General features: G+C 44.1%; 1 protein-coding gene across 1 annotated transcript in view; it reads left to right on the top strand.

Annotated features, from left to right (window-relative positions):
* Positions 1 to 15,604, top strand: part of MRPS5 (mitochondrial ribosomal protein S5) — a 1,107,643-nt gene that overhangs the window by 55,058 nt on the left and 1,036,981 nt on the right. The window contains exon 2 of the mRNA XM_044057334.1: positions 8,700 to 8,834. Coding sequence (XP_043913269.1) covers positions 8,700 to 8,834 — 135 coding nt within the window. The remainder of the gene's footprint in view (positions 1 to 8,699; positions 8,835 to 15,604) is intronic.

Below are 15,604 nucleotides of genomic sequence, written 5' to 3'. Positions count from 1 at the left end.
TTTCATCTCATAAATGAAAGACTTCAGAACATCATTTCCAGTCCACATTTTGAACATTTTATAAATCTGCTCAGCAGTCACATGACATCATGCGACCCATGAAACATCTGAATGTTTAAATATTCAAAATGTTTAATTAATTTCCCCACTGGAGCTGTTCCAGGTTCTATGTAGGAACATGATAAAGTCCAACTGGTAAACTAAAAAATACTGAGGTTAACAACCACTGTGGTTTCACTTTGGTTGATTTATTCACTTCTGCACAGTCTCCTCCAAGTGTCCAATAAAGATTATAAAACTTTTATATGTGTGTGTGTGTGTGTATAAAAAGGAAGATGCTTTATTATATATGTATATTTCTAAGTAGGCACAAAACTATAACAAACTAAGTGCTTTCGTCCTTTAAAATGCCAAGACTTCTTCAACAGTCATTACTTAAATCGATCCCTTTTTATAGTCTAATATCGTACCACCACTCATCCATCCTAATTAATTGCTAAACTCTAACTCAAAGGGTGATTTTTTTTAAGATTTATAATTTTATTTTGGTTACTTTAACTGAACATTGTGCCTTCTTTTTTTAAAAGGGGCTGACCTTTGTACGTACTAGGAGAGGGAAGATTGGTGGACCCTAGCTGATCTGAAATGTTTCACTAGAAAATGAACCTGAATGTTTGTTTTATTAGGTGAAAGTAGTACTACACCACAGTCTGATTTTTTTTTTTTTTAAACAAGTCTTTACAACCCTCCCCTACATCCCACTATTACTAAAAATGACATTAGGAATAGCTTAAACTTTTGGTTTGCAGGAACCATATTTAAACAGAGAATGGAGGTAGCAATAGGGCAGCCTCTGTCCCCATTTTTGCTAATATTATCCTAGCATTTTGTTAAAGAATTTTGTTTTTAATTCAGATTATAAAAATTCATGGATATTTTATGGATGCTTTTTAGATGACTTGGTCCTGCTTTGAACAGCTACAGAGGGTAGGCTAAGGATAAGTTTACTATAAAGAAATCTAGAGAGAGAGTTTGCTATTTAGATACGGAAATTACAGTACTGCTATATGTAGTAAGTGATGGTTTAATAAAGATGTTTCTTGTTTATTCAGTGCCTGTCTTTTTTCTTTTTTTTTAATTTATGTAATGTTGCTTAGATTTGATCACATGTAGCAATATATGTGAGGTAAAATGTTTTGTAGTGTGATTATTTTTATCATCAGTGTCAATTTGCCTATGTCACAAGTGATAATTCAATAAAGGTGTGTGGAGAAAAAAAAGGGGGGGGGGGCCTGCATAGGAAGCCTACATATTCAAACAAGTTGTTCCATTTTGAGGCTGCTCAGAAAAAGGCTTTAGTTAAAGGTCAGCTAGTGAAACTAGTTAGAATGGTTTCTGCACTGGATCCATTTTATGTTGAAAGGGAAAATTTGAGATCTACGATACTAAATAGGGGTTACCCAAAAGCCTTTCTTGAAAAATATTTTTAAGGAAACATACTATAAAAGGAGTATTGGTATGTATAAACCCCTCCTAGTTACGGATTGCCCCCCTTTCTGTAAATCCTAACACTGAAAATAGATTTATGAAGGTATTTATTACCACATACAATAAGGATGCTGAAGCTATTAAGGAGATTGTGATGAACAACTGGAACATTTTTGACATGGGAATGGATATGAATAGGATTGGTATGGCCCCTGAGGTTATAGATAGGAGAGAACATTACTGCTCAATATCTGAGTTGTTTGCTTCTGCTACATACCTACAATCAACTGCATTACTAGCTGTTAAGTACAAACTTGAAGTGTTAAAGATTCTATTGCATTTTATTTTTCTGTCCATTTGATTGTTTCATTGAATATTGTGGTCTGTGTCTCTCTGTAGTTATTTATTTTTCTATTTAATTGTTTCATAGAAGACTGTGGTCTCTCTCTCTCTCTCTCTCTCTCTCTCTCTCCCTCTCCCTCCCCCTCTCTCTCTCTCTCTCTCTCTCTCTCCAGTTAGTTTCGATCCCTCCCTGTTTAGAAAAAAAAATGTCTAAGCTTGTTTCCTGCTTTTCCTGTAACTAGTTTAGTCCAGATTCAGATTTGCTGTAACCAGGGCTGTGTTTGTAAGCTTCTGAGCCCCCAGAGCCTTTCTGTGTTTGAGGGAAGCCTTCTAGCTTATCAGTGGGAGTGGTAAGTACTAGGTAGCCTATCTACCACAAGAGTGGTTTCTGGCCTAGCAATTGTAGTTTATTGGCCGTTTGGGCAGTTTTTCCATCTCGTTCAACTTTCTGGTTTAAAAGCCCATGTTTGCCCTTGTTTCCCACCTTTCCTGTAAGTAGTCTAGTCCACTCCAGATTTGCTGTATCCAGAACTGTTTGTAAGTTTCTGAGCCCCCCAAGCCTTTCTGTGTTGGAGGGAAGCAAGTGGTGAGCACTAGGTAGCCTATCTACCACAAGATCCAAGTACAGATTCTTAATTTTAGCACTTGAATTTGCTTATTTGTGCTCCGCACATGTTCAGAACTTGTTGTTAGCACTAAATAAGCTACAAATTACTACAGCACTCAACCTTCCTCTTTATGTAGATGAAAACAGTTTTTGTACTTACTTTCCTCACTTGCTGAGAGAAAAACAGCTCTTATACTAACTCTCTTCACTTCTCTAGAGGAAAGTAGTTTTATTCAGGCATGTCCAAGGGTCAGCTCCCAGTGTTCTCTCCTGTCTATGTGATGAATTTGAGCATCTTGGGGCAATGTAGCAATTGCCTCATGTACAAAAACAGCCCTCTCCTCCTACTACCCAACACCACAACCTGTGAGAGTTGCACTTATCTAGCCAAACTGGAGGTAAAACTCTCTCTAACCAAAACTGAACTTGACAGTCAAGAGGAGAAGGTAAACACTTGCACCACACCACACTCAACACATAGTCCCACTAAACCTACACCACCAAAATCCACATGTAGAAACACAAACACATTCGCGGAGGCTCTCAATAATAATCTGCTCAAGCAACAGAGACCTCCAAAGCAGAAATGCAAGCAACCTCCACCCCCAACACAACCCAAATGACACATAGCCCACAGACTCAGTGTGCCAATAAACCACAGCCCATAAGGCAAAACAAGATGCCCAACACACACTAGTCATAGGTGACTGTATAGTCAGGCACACTGATGTCCCACTCACCAGGCTAAACAAGGAGAAGGTTACTGTCAGCTGCCTGTCGGGTATCAGGATCTGCCACTTAACCCACACGCTCATGTCACTCCACAACAAGTACAAATATGACTCTGTCACTGTCCATGTTGATGTAAACAACCTGAGACATACCTCTCTGGACTACATGAAAAGAGACATGGAAGAGCTCTCCGATCTTGTAGCCCAGGCAGGTATGACCCTAGCCCTGAGTAGCATCCTGCCTTCGCCCAGAATGATACTGCAGTACAAGGACAAAATGATTGACTTCAACAATTGGCTAAGCTTCTGGTGTCATTCAAAGGGGGTCCAGTATCTGTCTGCCTGGGACGACATGATCGACAGGCCACAATGCTTTGCCAGAGATGGTCTGCACCTGTCTCCCCTGGGATTCGGGTTACTGGCTAAGACTCTTGCCACCCCTATAGTGTCTTTTTTAGGCAAAGTTCACAGGACAAAATCACCACTGTAACAGGTACAAGCATGCAAAATCTGAAGGTAATGCTACTCAATGCTAGAAGTCTAAACCTCAAAATGCACTCTCTCGAGGCACTCCTAAAAATGGAGAACATTGATATCTGTGCAGTAACTGAGACCTGGTTCAAGGCTACAGAGAGCACCCCTGTAATACCATGCTACAACTTTTACCACACTTTTCGGCCACCCAACCATGACCGAAACACTAAAGGTGGAGGAGTGTCAATATTCACCAAGGATATTCACATCACCAGGCTAGTTGCCCAACACAATGCGTCTGAAATTCTCCAGTTGCAACTAACACTAGGTAAGACTGCAATCCAAATTGTAGCTTGCTATAGATCCCCCACCATACCCCAAGATTCCCACTACACCTTTCTAAACATACTGGAAAATATTAAGATAGAACACCCTAATACTAGGTGATTTTAACTACCCTGCTATTAACTGGGAAAACTACTCATGTACCAACACATTTGCCCAACGGTTCTTGGAATTCATAAATTCCAATGCCCTGGATCAACTAATCCATAGTCCCACCAGGGGCTCCAATATCCTAGATCTGGTCATTACCAACATGGGAAATCGATGCTCCACACCTGTGGTCACCCCCTCGTTAGTCAGGTCTGACCATAAGCTAATCACCCTTAACATCCACATCCCACCCCCACCCCCCAGTAAGGAAACCTCTGTAAAAAACTTCTCCAAAGCCAACTTCATGCTACTCAAGTCAGACGTGACAAACTTCATGACACCCATGCAGACAGGAACTGAAAGTTCAACTCCTGAATCCTGCACTAAGGCACTGTGCAAACACATCCACTCATGCATGAATTGTGCCATCCCAAATAGAACCAAGATGCTCTCATCCAAAAAAAGGAAGCCAGTCTGGTGGTCCCCTGCCATAAACAAACTTTACAACAAAAGGAAGAAACTGTTGCAGAAAAGAGGAAAATCCCAGGATGCAAAAAAACTCCCTTACCAGCCTCAGTAAGAAACTGAGATCGCTTGTAAAATCCTCCAAAGCTAGTTACGAAAATAAAATTTCCCAAGATTCCAAAGACAACCACAAGGCATTCTATAACTATGTCAAGAATCTAAATGGCAATGTTCAGATCTGCTCTGAGCTGAAACAGAATGGCATTAAATATACTGATCCCAAGGATATTGCCAGTATCCTGGAAGATGGATTCAGTGCCAACTTCACCCCCCTCTCACCCCCTAAATGGCCCATCTCAATACCGGAAGATTGCCAAATTCCAGTAATAACGGCCACACTGGTAAAAAAACGCACTCTCCAAAGCTACGACTACAGCATCCATGGGACCAGATGACATCCCGGGCTGTGTACTACATGAACTACAATATGAACTGGCACCTCACCCAACTATCATGTTTAATCATAGCCTCACCTGAGGTTTCGTGCCCACTGAGTGGCGCACAGCTACAGTTATCCCACTCCACAAGGGGGGATCCACCTTGGATCCCGGTAACTACCGTCCCATCAGTCTGACGAGCCTTATCTGCAAGGCCATGGAGCGTATTGTTATGGAACATATAAACAAAGATATTGGCAACCTTCAAACACTGCACCCCACCCAGTTTGGGTTCGTGAAGGGTCAATCTTGTCTCCTGAACCTGATTGACTTCTTCGAATCAGTCTCCAAAGCCATGGACAGGGGTAAGATGGCCCACACAGCCTATCTAGACCTTGCCAAGGCCTTTGACACCATCCCCCACTCTGGAATCATAGATAAACATATTAAGCTGGGCATTAATCCCTACGTCACCCAATGGATTGCTAACTGGCTTACTGATAGAACCCACACTGTAAAAGTAGCCGATTCCAAATCTAGCTCCAGACAAGTGGACTAACTCAGGGTTCAGTCCTGGGACCGCTCTTGTTTGGCATCTACTTCTCTGAAGTATAGGCCAACATTAAGGCACTCTGGCTAACAAAGTTCGCAGATGACTACAAAATTGGGAGCCATTATTGAATTCCCAAATTATGTGGATACTCTACAAAAGGGCCTTACAGAAACAGATGCTTGGTGCCAGAGCCATGGGCTCAAGCTCAATGCCAAGAAATGTATAGTTATCCCCTTTGTGAAAAAACAAGTACCCGTGAATTACCATATAGGTGGCATTACACTAAACACTGAAAGTGTGATAAGATACTTAGGGACACAGGTGGACAGTGGTCTCACCTTCGATAACCACATCGCCACAGCAGTCAGGAAATCCTTCTATGTGGCACACCTCATCACAAAGGGCTTTTCATCCAGAAAAAAGGAGGTCATTGTCCCACTGTACTCATCCCTCATTAGACCCATTATAGAATACAATGCCTCGTTTGGTATGTACTTCTCAAGACATCTGCAACAACTGGAAAGGCCGCAGAAATACCTCACTAAAAGAATCACAGGCCTAAAGCAGATGCCCTACACTGACCGCCTTAAAAAACTCCAGCTATAGTCTGTTGCATATCGTCTACTCAGAGGTGATCTCTGCTTAACATACAAGGCCATGTCAAACCCAGAGCTGTTGGACATGCTCCACTTAAAGAAATCCCAATCCCTCAGAGCCACACGCTCCAGGGATCTAAACCTTGTCATGTCATCACAATAAACAAAACATGCTGGAGGGACAGGTTAATGACCCAGAGACTCCCCAGACTCTGGAATAGATTGCCCATACATGTCAAGCAGAGTGCCTCTTTGGCCCTCTTCAAAAGGAACCTTGACGATTGGATGGGAGAAAGGAAATTCACCCCAGGGATCACGTCAGTCGCCCTGCTAGACAGGGGTCCAGGGAATTAAATAGTGTGGGAAGAAATAGCCAGGGAATTTTTATGGCTTGGCTTGTATAGGCCCTAGGGCTGATAGCCTAGTACCAATCTATGAACCTATGCTCCGAAATACATGCACACAACACAAGCACATCAAACAAACAGCATCCACACACACACACTTTAAATTCCTACATCACACACATACACTTAAATTCCTACATCTAATGCTACATTAAACTAAACATACACTACTATCTACCCACTTACCTTAACCCTAAAGTCCATCACTATCGTGCACTCGCCTAACCCTAACTCACTTAAACCGCCCTTAACCCTAAAGTCTCTCACTATCCCACACACGCCTAACCTGCGCCCTAACCATAGCTCACTTAATCCACCCCTAACGTACAATCGCACACTTACCTGAACCCAACCCGTAACTTACCACCACAGCGCTAAGAATAGCAAAGCCACAGAAATGGCCAATTGAATTCTTTCCTGAGGAAAGAATTCGCTGTTCTGCAGCTTCGCTATTCTTAGCTTTCGCTGAACAGTGTTTGATATCAGAACATTCAAAGTTTTAATACTTCAATGTTCTGATATAGACCAGTTAAAATCACTCACGAGTAGTATGGCGGGTGAATGGTAAGTGATTCTAGTAACTTTAGGTATGCGGATTGTTTTTTATGGTTCATGGTTGGGGACCTGTAGCTAGTGATGATGTACTGGAGAATTTTGCCTGTGATCAGCTGGACAAGGAGTAGCTCAAGAGAGTCATCCTGCTTGACCAGTCTAGATGTGTGATTGTTTTTTATGCAAATGGAAACACCTCTTTTTTTTTCTCCTTTTCAGAGGGTGGTCTGAATGTGTGATAGGCTTTGTAGCCTTGCACTGCTGGCATGCTTTCTGCAGCCTTGAACCATGTCTCTCTAACTGCTCGGACATCAACATTCTCCAGGATGAGAAGAGCTTCCAGGCAGTGCAGTTTTCTTGTTAAGACTGCTAGCATTGAGTAGTAGTACCTTCAGCTTGACATTTTGAAGAATGTGTTATATTAGTAGGTTTCATTAATAGAAGCAGGTTTATGAAGTGTGTGAGTTGAGCACCCCCCCCCCCAGACACACACGCACATACACTGTGCAGTCTTCATGCAGGAAATTTTTTGAGATCTAGTATCAAGTTTGCATCAATGACACTGACATAGAATGCACTTCTGTAAATGAGCTTTTTGGTGTGTGTTTATGTTGAGTCATCATCATCTTCTTTTGGCTGTTCCCATTAGGGGTCGCCACAGCAGATCATCTGTTTCCATTTCTTCCTGTCCTCTGCATGATGCTGTTTCACACCAACCGCCTGCATGTCCTCTCTTACCACATCCATAAACCTTATCTTAGGTCGTCCTCTTTTCCTCTTACCTGGCAGCTCCATCCTTAGCATCCTTTTCCTAATATATCCAGCATCCCTCCTCAGCACATGTCCAAACCAACGCAATCTCGCCTCTCTTGCTTTGTCTCCAAACTGTCCAAACTGAGCTGACCCTCTAATATACTGATTGCTAACCCTGTCCATCCTAGTCACACCCAGTGCAAATCTTAACATCTTTAACTCTGCCACATCCAGCTCTGACTCCTGCCTTTTTGTCAATGCCACCGTCTCCAACCCATATAACATAGCTGGTCTCACTACCCTCTTGTAGACCTTCCCTTTCACTCTTACTGGTACCCATCTTTCACAAATCACTCCTGACACTCTTCTCCACCATTTCCATTGTGCCTGTACTCTCTTCTTCACTGAGTAATTTGCATTATTTTTGTTTGCTTTGCAGAACTACTATTTTCTTGGTTGTTGTCACTGGTTATTGTTGGAAACCTATATTCAGTGTATAATTTTTACTGTCTTCTAGAAGAACTTGTGCATTTATAACACTCCCTGCTTCTAAACCGCAGCATGAAATTTTCAGCTCATTGCAGTTTGTATGGAATTTTCTATTCCATGTCTAAGACTGGTTGACGTATTTTTCTGTAAAAAGTAAGGAAATAAATAACTTACTGCATAGCAATACTCCATTTCTGTGGCCCGTGTTTCCCTGTTTTAAACCAAGACAAAAGAGTGTGCTGTGCTGATTTCTACCAGTTAAGATGTTACTATTCCAGTGTTTCATTCTATTCTTAGAACCCTTTTCTTATAGTCCAATTTAAGGTATGCCATGTATTAATGTGCTTTGTAACTTTCTTTCTGTTTGCAGACAGAGCCTTGCTGTCATTGACTGGAACTAGCCATCAATGTGTCCAGCTCTCCGGGATTGTACAGATGAAGTGGAATGTATTCTTTCCAAATAGCACATTGCAGCAGTGCAGGCATGGCAGCTTTTTTAACAAACGTGAGTTGATTTAAAAATAAAACATATTTGTCTAAGTCGCACCTTATGTTTCATCTGAAAGGTTCTAAAATTAGTGCATTTTTGGTAAGCTCATTGTTCATTGCAAATGGAATTGTGGCCCTGTATTATTTGTGTTAGTTTGTGTTTTGTCTGCTTTTTTTTTGGTTGATGCTAATACACAAGATGCTTCTCTACTGTCCTGGAAACCTGAACTTTGAAACACACGTGCCTCCACTTTGAAATGTGCTACGAGTGACTGACTTAACTTCCATTTGTTCTCAGTTGGCCTCTGGAAAATGGATCACAAATATCTGTGGATCAGGTTGTCTCTGGCAAGCACTAGTACAGAAACATGAAAATGAAGATTGTTTTCTTTATTTATTTTATCTCACTTTTATAAAATGTCAGGTAGATGCCAGTATCCTACTTATTTTGCCCAGTGTTGCATTTTTATGTGGATTTACAATCTTAACTTGGATTGCCATCACTTATTTCAATGTGTCTGTATCTCATTACTAGGGCTCATTTAGCCCTGCTTAATTAAACCCAGCCATTTTCCAGAAACGGGTTTGGTTTAAGGCTCAACTCTGCTTATGTGATGCACATTCATTGTTGGTTGGTGGGCTTTCATTGATGATGACGCTGTCCATACTGCAGTAAGTTTTACTTCAAAAGCACTCTCACATTTTGCATGTGATTGTAATGTTATAGTGTTTACAACTCATCAGTGAAGATGACTTTTGCATTGCTAGACATTGTCTTTCAATAAACTGCTTTGCAGATTGGAGTACTGAAATGGAGTGTGTGTAAAAGATATCCATGATGGCCAGATGTTACATGTTTCCTTAAGTCCAAAAGTAAAAATGAAATTGTTCGATCTGCCAACTTTATAGATTCAGGGGTTTGGTAGACTAGCTTAAGGCCTTTTTGCCAATGAGAAGCTTGATGCTCCATATCTCTTTATGGAACTTATAGGTGTGTTTGTAGTCTTCCAGTTCATTCTACAAGGTATGGCTCGATGAGCAGAGTTTAAGAGAGGGTGTTTATGCCATAGAAATGGGACTTTTTGAGGTATGAATTTTTTCTGCTTTGCATTAAGATTGATATTAATTTAATTCATTACCCCACCCAATGCTCTTAAGTCAGTTTGATACTGATACGCGTGCCCACGTATGTCTGTTGGAATTGCATGGCTCTGTATGCATATATCTATGTATTAAAAATCAAAAAGAGGATTGCTAGAAACTGAGGATGTTATGTAGTCCAATCTCGCCTACATTCTTACCCTTGGGTTCGGAGCCGAACCTCTGCTCCGACTTGGGCCATACTCTAGCTCGAAGTCTTCAATTGGCTCTTGGCTAAGAGATATCCCATGCTGCCTATCCCCAGATCTCATTTGCCGCTCGTGTGTGGTGTCGCTCTTGGCCGTGGCTAGGTATAATTATTTGATTTATTTCTCAATATTGTAGCTCCAAAAGCTATTTTCATAGCTGGTGTGTGTGTATTGCTTCTGCTGGTTGTGTGGCCTGTTCCGTTGGCGCTTTTTTCTTGGTATCCTGTTTCTTTATTGGTGTCTACTGGCTAAGCCCGTTTCAGTTAGAGGACCTAGTCCTCCTCTGTATTTTTGTAGTATACCCGTTAGCTGGTTTAGTTGTTTGCCTGTTCTGGTGTTTTTTTCTTGCTTATTCCCTGGGCTAGGCCCGTTTAACTTAGAGGACCTAGTCCTCCCTGTGGTTATCCCGCGGTCTCTAGGCCATTTTCATTTAGAGGCTCTAGTTTCCCACGCTCTATTGTTGGTTATTTTGATGAAGGTGTCCCTACTGTTTTTCCCTGTGTGTGTGGATTTTTCTGTCAGCATGTCCAAGGATTCTAAAGAACACAGGCCTTCCGGCTTTAAAAAGTGTGTGAAATGTAATAATAAGATGTCATTGACTGATGGGCACTAGGTGTGCGTGTATTGCTTGGAGGCTATTCATCTCCAAGAATCCTGCTTGTTCTGCCACGCTTTCAGTCCCTGTGTACTACAAGAGAGGAAGAGCAAGCTTATTTTAAAAGGATCGCTGAAACCTTCCTTTGAAGAGGTCTTCCAGTTCCAGATCCTCTCCTTCCAAACCGGACAAGAAAACAGACAAACGTCCTCAAAGAAATGCTCTCAGGCTCAGTCAGTTTTCTCTGAGCTGCCAGAGAAAATCACCAGAATTCTAGTTGCTTCTTTGGCTCCACTGGCCGACAAAAGGCAGTGCATCTATTATGTCGACATCGGCTCCCAGTCTCTTGATTTTTCCAGTTTGGAGCCGGTCTCCAGTTTTTCGACTGGTTTCTTCAACTCACAGGTCTGCCTCTGCAGGGAGATCCAGATCCCCGACTGTGTCCTCTAGGACCCGTTCCGATGCTGATGTCGATAGAGTGGTGAAGAAACTGCTCCAGTCATCGGTGCTGCCTAAATTGCTTTCGGCTCCGGCCCAGTTGGCCCTGGAGCCCATCGTCCCTTCATCTTTGGCTGTTCCTCCTCCTTGCCTTTATTTGGAGCCGAAGCTGTCGGTTCCGTCGGACGCCATGAGGTCGGTTCCAGTAACCCCTTCTGGCATCTCGGCTCCGATCTCTGCTCCGACCTCGTCGGCGCCTTCCACGGGGTCCAGGATTCACAGTTCACCAGTCGGACCCGAGATGGAGGTCTGTGATCGATCTTCTTTGGCTCCTAGCCTTCCTCTCGAGGCTTTGGCTTGGGTGAGCGTGGGCCCAGTATTGGCTTCGGACCTCATTTCCTCAGCTCCGAGGGCTACTGCCATATCTTCCATGGTTAGTAGACCTTCAGAGCCAGGCGGATCAGCTTTCGAGTTCATGAGGAGTGTGCTGGCCAGGTTGTCAGCTACATCTTACAGCACCGACACTCTCCCCCTTCCAGCACCGCTATCCATCTCAGATCACCCTCAATCCAGGGACAGCGGAGACCCAAGGCCTCAGGATACCTCCATGAGTGATCCCCAGCTTTGAGTCCTCCCCAGAGTTTTTACCTGAGGAGGCTCCCAGAAAGTGTGTGTGCAAGAGGAAGCACATTGACTCCCTAGAGGAGTCTCTCACATCTGACACTGTTCACATCTGACACTGACCTCGAGGAGTCAGAGGGGTCCCCCAGGTTGTCTTCTGACGATATCTCTTTTTCAGATATCCTGGAAATATTGAGACAGAGAGGCGACTGGCCCTCCATAGCCCCTTCTGAGGAGGAGTCAGTGTTCCTGAAGGCCTTTGGGTCTCAACCCTCCGCCTTTTGGGTTTATCCCCCGTTCGAGCTCCTGGACCTCGTTTGTCGAAAGGTGTGGCAAACTCCAGACACTGTGGAACCGGACCCTGGGAGACCTAACAAGTTTTTGTCCACTCCCCCTGACAGAGAATTTCTTATGAAAGGCATGCAGTAGATGCCATGGTGGTGGCAGCAGCCACCAAGAAGGAACTTGCAGAAACTTCATCTACTGTCCATCCCCTAACAAGGAGTCTAGGTCTATGGACAGGTATAGGAAGCGTGTGTTTTCCTCAGCGGCCTTTACACTGCGGTCGCTGAACTATTTGTCGCATTTTACTCGGCTCCAAAGAGATCTCCTAAAAGAGCTGGGAGATTCTCTGCAGGGTAACATTTCTGATGCTGTGGCTCAGAAGGTCAGTGCTCAGATGTCTATCCTAAATTCTGTTACCAACTCCTCCATGAGGCTGATCTCTTATGCAGCCGATGGAGCGAGTAGAGCAGCGGGTTCTGGAGTCTCTCTTAGGAGACACTCCTGGATGAGCCTGTGCAATTTCGCGGAGGCCTTCAAGTCTACGTTCACCAATGCCTCATTTGATGGTTCATCGTTGTTCGGAACCAAGGTGAAGGACACTTTCATTAGGTGCGAGCAGGAAGGAAAAACCCTGTCTGCCGTGGGAGTCTGTTTTTCCATGCCTTGTAGACCTTACGCCAAGGGCCACAAGGGTGGAAAAATGTGGTTCAGGAAGTCGCAGAGGTTTTTTCAGGGAGCGCAAAGTGATTCCCCCTCCGGAGGCAGGGGGGTGGAAATTCTGGTATACGCCGCCCTAGAGGCAGAGGAGGCCCGCGTAACTAGGGAGACTGTGATTCCTTTCGTGGTTCTCCCTACCAGGGTTCCTGAAGGGAGGTCCAACTGTGCGTCTCTGGAGCCGGTCAGGGGTCGCATTTCTTTATACCTAGAAGCCTGGCAAGAAGTCACCCAAGACGAGTGGGTATTAAAGATAATTTCCTGTTGTGTCCCCTTCTCTTCTCCTCCCCCACCATCCAAGAGAATCCCATACGTTCCACCCAGTCACAGGGATTCTGCAACTTTAGAAGTACAAAAGTTGCTCTCAAAGGGAGCCATCCAGTCTGTCTCCGCAGACCAAGTTGGATTAAGGACTTACTCCAGATTCTTTTTGGTGCCGAAAAGAACAGGGGACCTGAGACCCATCTTGGATCTCGGCCATTTGAACCTTCATGTAGAGAAGTCCAAGTTCCACATGGTCACATTAGTCAATTCACCCGCTATTAGTGAAGGATGTGTGGATGTGCTCCGTCGACCTCAAGGATGCTTACTACCATATCAAGATAGACAGGGCATCAAGAAGTCAGTTACGCTTCCAGCTGGGAGCCAGTCATTTTCAGTTTTGTGCCCTGCCCTTTGGTCTCACCACAGCACCCAGGGTGTTCACCAAGTGCATGGCAGTGGTAACGGCTCACTTGAGATGTCAGGGATTCCAAGTGTTTCCATACCTGGATGACTGGCTCCTGTCTGCCACCACCAGGCATCTACTGTTACAGACCAGGGACTCCACCATTGCACTGTGCAAAAAGTTGGGAATTACTCTGACTTGGGAAAAATCTTCCTTGTTGCCCTCGCAATGTGTCACCTTTATTGGCACCAAATTAGACATGGTGCTCATGAGGGCCTTCCTACCAGAAGAGAGAATTCAAGTCTTACAACAGCAAGTCTACGCCTTGCTACCATTGAAGAAGGTCAGGGCAAATGTAGTCCTCAAGTTGTTAGGGACCATAGCTGCCATGATTATGCTAGTTCCTCTAGCAAGACTACACGTGAGGCTTCTTCAGTGGCTGCTTTTCGCCCAATGGTCACTTCAGTATCTTCCACTCTCCCATCCTATTCTGATTACAGACATGTGCAAGCAGGATCTGCGCTGGTGGCTTCAGACCAGCAATCTCAATGTAGGCAACCCCTTTGATGTTCTTCATCTCACATTGCTGCAGTCCTTACACTTGGGTAGTCCGCTGTCCTCGGTCGGCCCGAATATCAAAGTATAAGGCTGACGTCGGTCAAGGCGCATTAGACTGACATCAGGACGTCAGGGTACAAATGCGCATGACCGACGTCATATCCTCGGTCTTTTTTGCCGCATGGTCCGATGCAGAAGCAGCGTTGCAAGTGCCGTTCGGCGTTCTGAAATTTTTCGAATTCGGAGTTTCAGACCGAGTCAAAGTTGGCTAAGTACCCGTTGGGGAATATTTTAGTTTTTCTTGCCTCAGTGGTTTACCGGATGTCAGAAAAGTGAATAACTGTATTTCTTGTGGGAAACAGATACCGCATAGAGATTATCATACTTTGTGTATTCCTTGTTTAGAGCCTGAGCACGACGTTGTTGGGTGTCGCTTTTGTGCTAGATTCAATAAGCGCACTATTAAGAGAAGGTTAGATTGTGCCAGGTTAGTCTTCGGGAAGCGGTGCAATTATAATATGCCGTCGGATGCTCCGACGTCCGCTTCTTCGAAGAAGCGCAAGGACAAAGCAGCTAAGCCCAGGCTCTTTAGAGGTGTCGGTGGAGCCGGGGGTTCCGCCGGAGGTTTCTCTGGAGTCCCAGGGGGAGACTTTGTTATTGCAGGATGTGGCCTCTCAGGAGGCAGGTCAGGCTGAAGGGGCTTCTCAGGTTACTGTACTCCCCTCCCTTCCTAGGGTGGTTAGGCCCTCTCCTTCTGTTTCCAAGGCTTCTCCCAGAGGCAGGCCAGGTTTAGCTTCAGTTGGTGTCACTCCTAGTTCTTCAGGATCTGTGCCCAAGAAGCATATGCTTAAAATGGCAGAAGATTTGATTACTTTGATTAGAGGTTCTTTGCCCCCTCCTGATAAGAGACCTGGGGTGGAACCTGAGTTGGGAGTTTTGAGCAGGCTTCGGATGTTTCAGAGTCTTCGGCTGAAGACTTGCAGGAGTATTCTCCTTATTCTGATTCTGATGTGGATGATTCTACTCCTTCTGCTTCTCCTCCTGAGGATTTTTCTTATACAGAGACTCTTCATTCCATGAGGGAGCATTTTAAGTGGGAAGGTCAGGACTTCTCTGATTCCAGGAAAAGGCTTAGGGAATTTTTGTTTTTACCCCAGCATAGGCCTTTGGCTATACCTCCTGTTCTGGATGTTGTGGAAGATGTGTTTGCAGAGGCTTCTCTTAACCCTGATTCTTTGCCTCCTGCTCCTGTTAAACCGGATAGGTATTACAGGGTGCCTGAAGCTCATAAGTATCTTTTTAAGAGTCCTAGGGCGACCCAGAAACTGTTAGTCAGGGGCCTAAGGGTGTTAAGGCTTCTGTTGTTAAAAATCCGGTTCCTCCAGATAAAGAGGCCAGGGCTTTGGATAGATGGGGAAAGAAAGTCTATACTTCTTCCACCCTAGCTATGAGGGCTTTGAATTGCCAGTTTCACATGTTGAAATACCAAAACTATCTACTTTCTCAATTGAAGTCTAAGGTAGATGCTCTGGCGGAAGGTATTGAGTGTAAAGAGTTAC

This window comes from Protopterus annectens, chromosome 1.part2 (genome assembly GCF_019279795.1).
Source record: "Protopterus annectens isolate FY-2018-M chromosome 1.part2, PAN1.0, whole genome shotgun sequence".
Taxonomy (NCBI): domain Eukaryota; kingdom Metazoa; phylum Chordata; order Ceratodontiformes; family Protopteridae; genus Protopterus; species Protopterus annectens.
The sequence above is the reverse complement of the archived record's forward strand: the minus strand, read 5'-3'. Positions and strand labels throughout refer to the sequence as shown.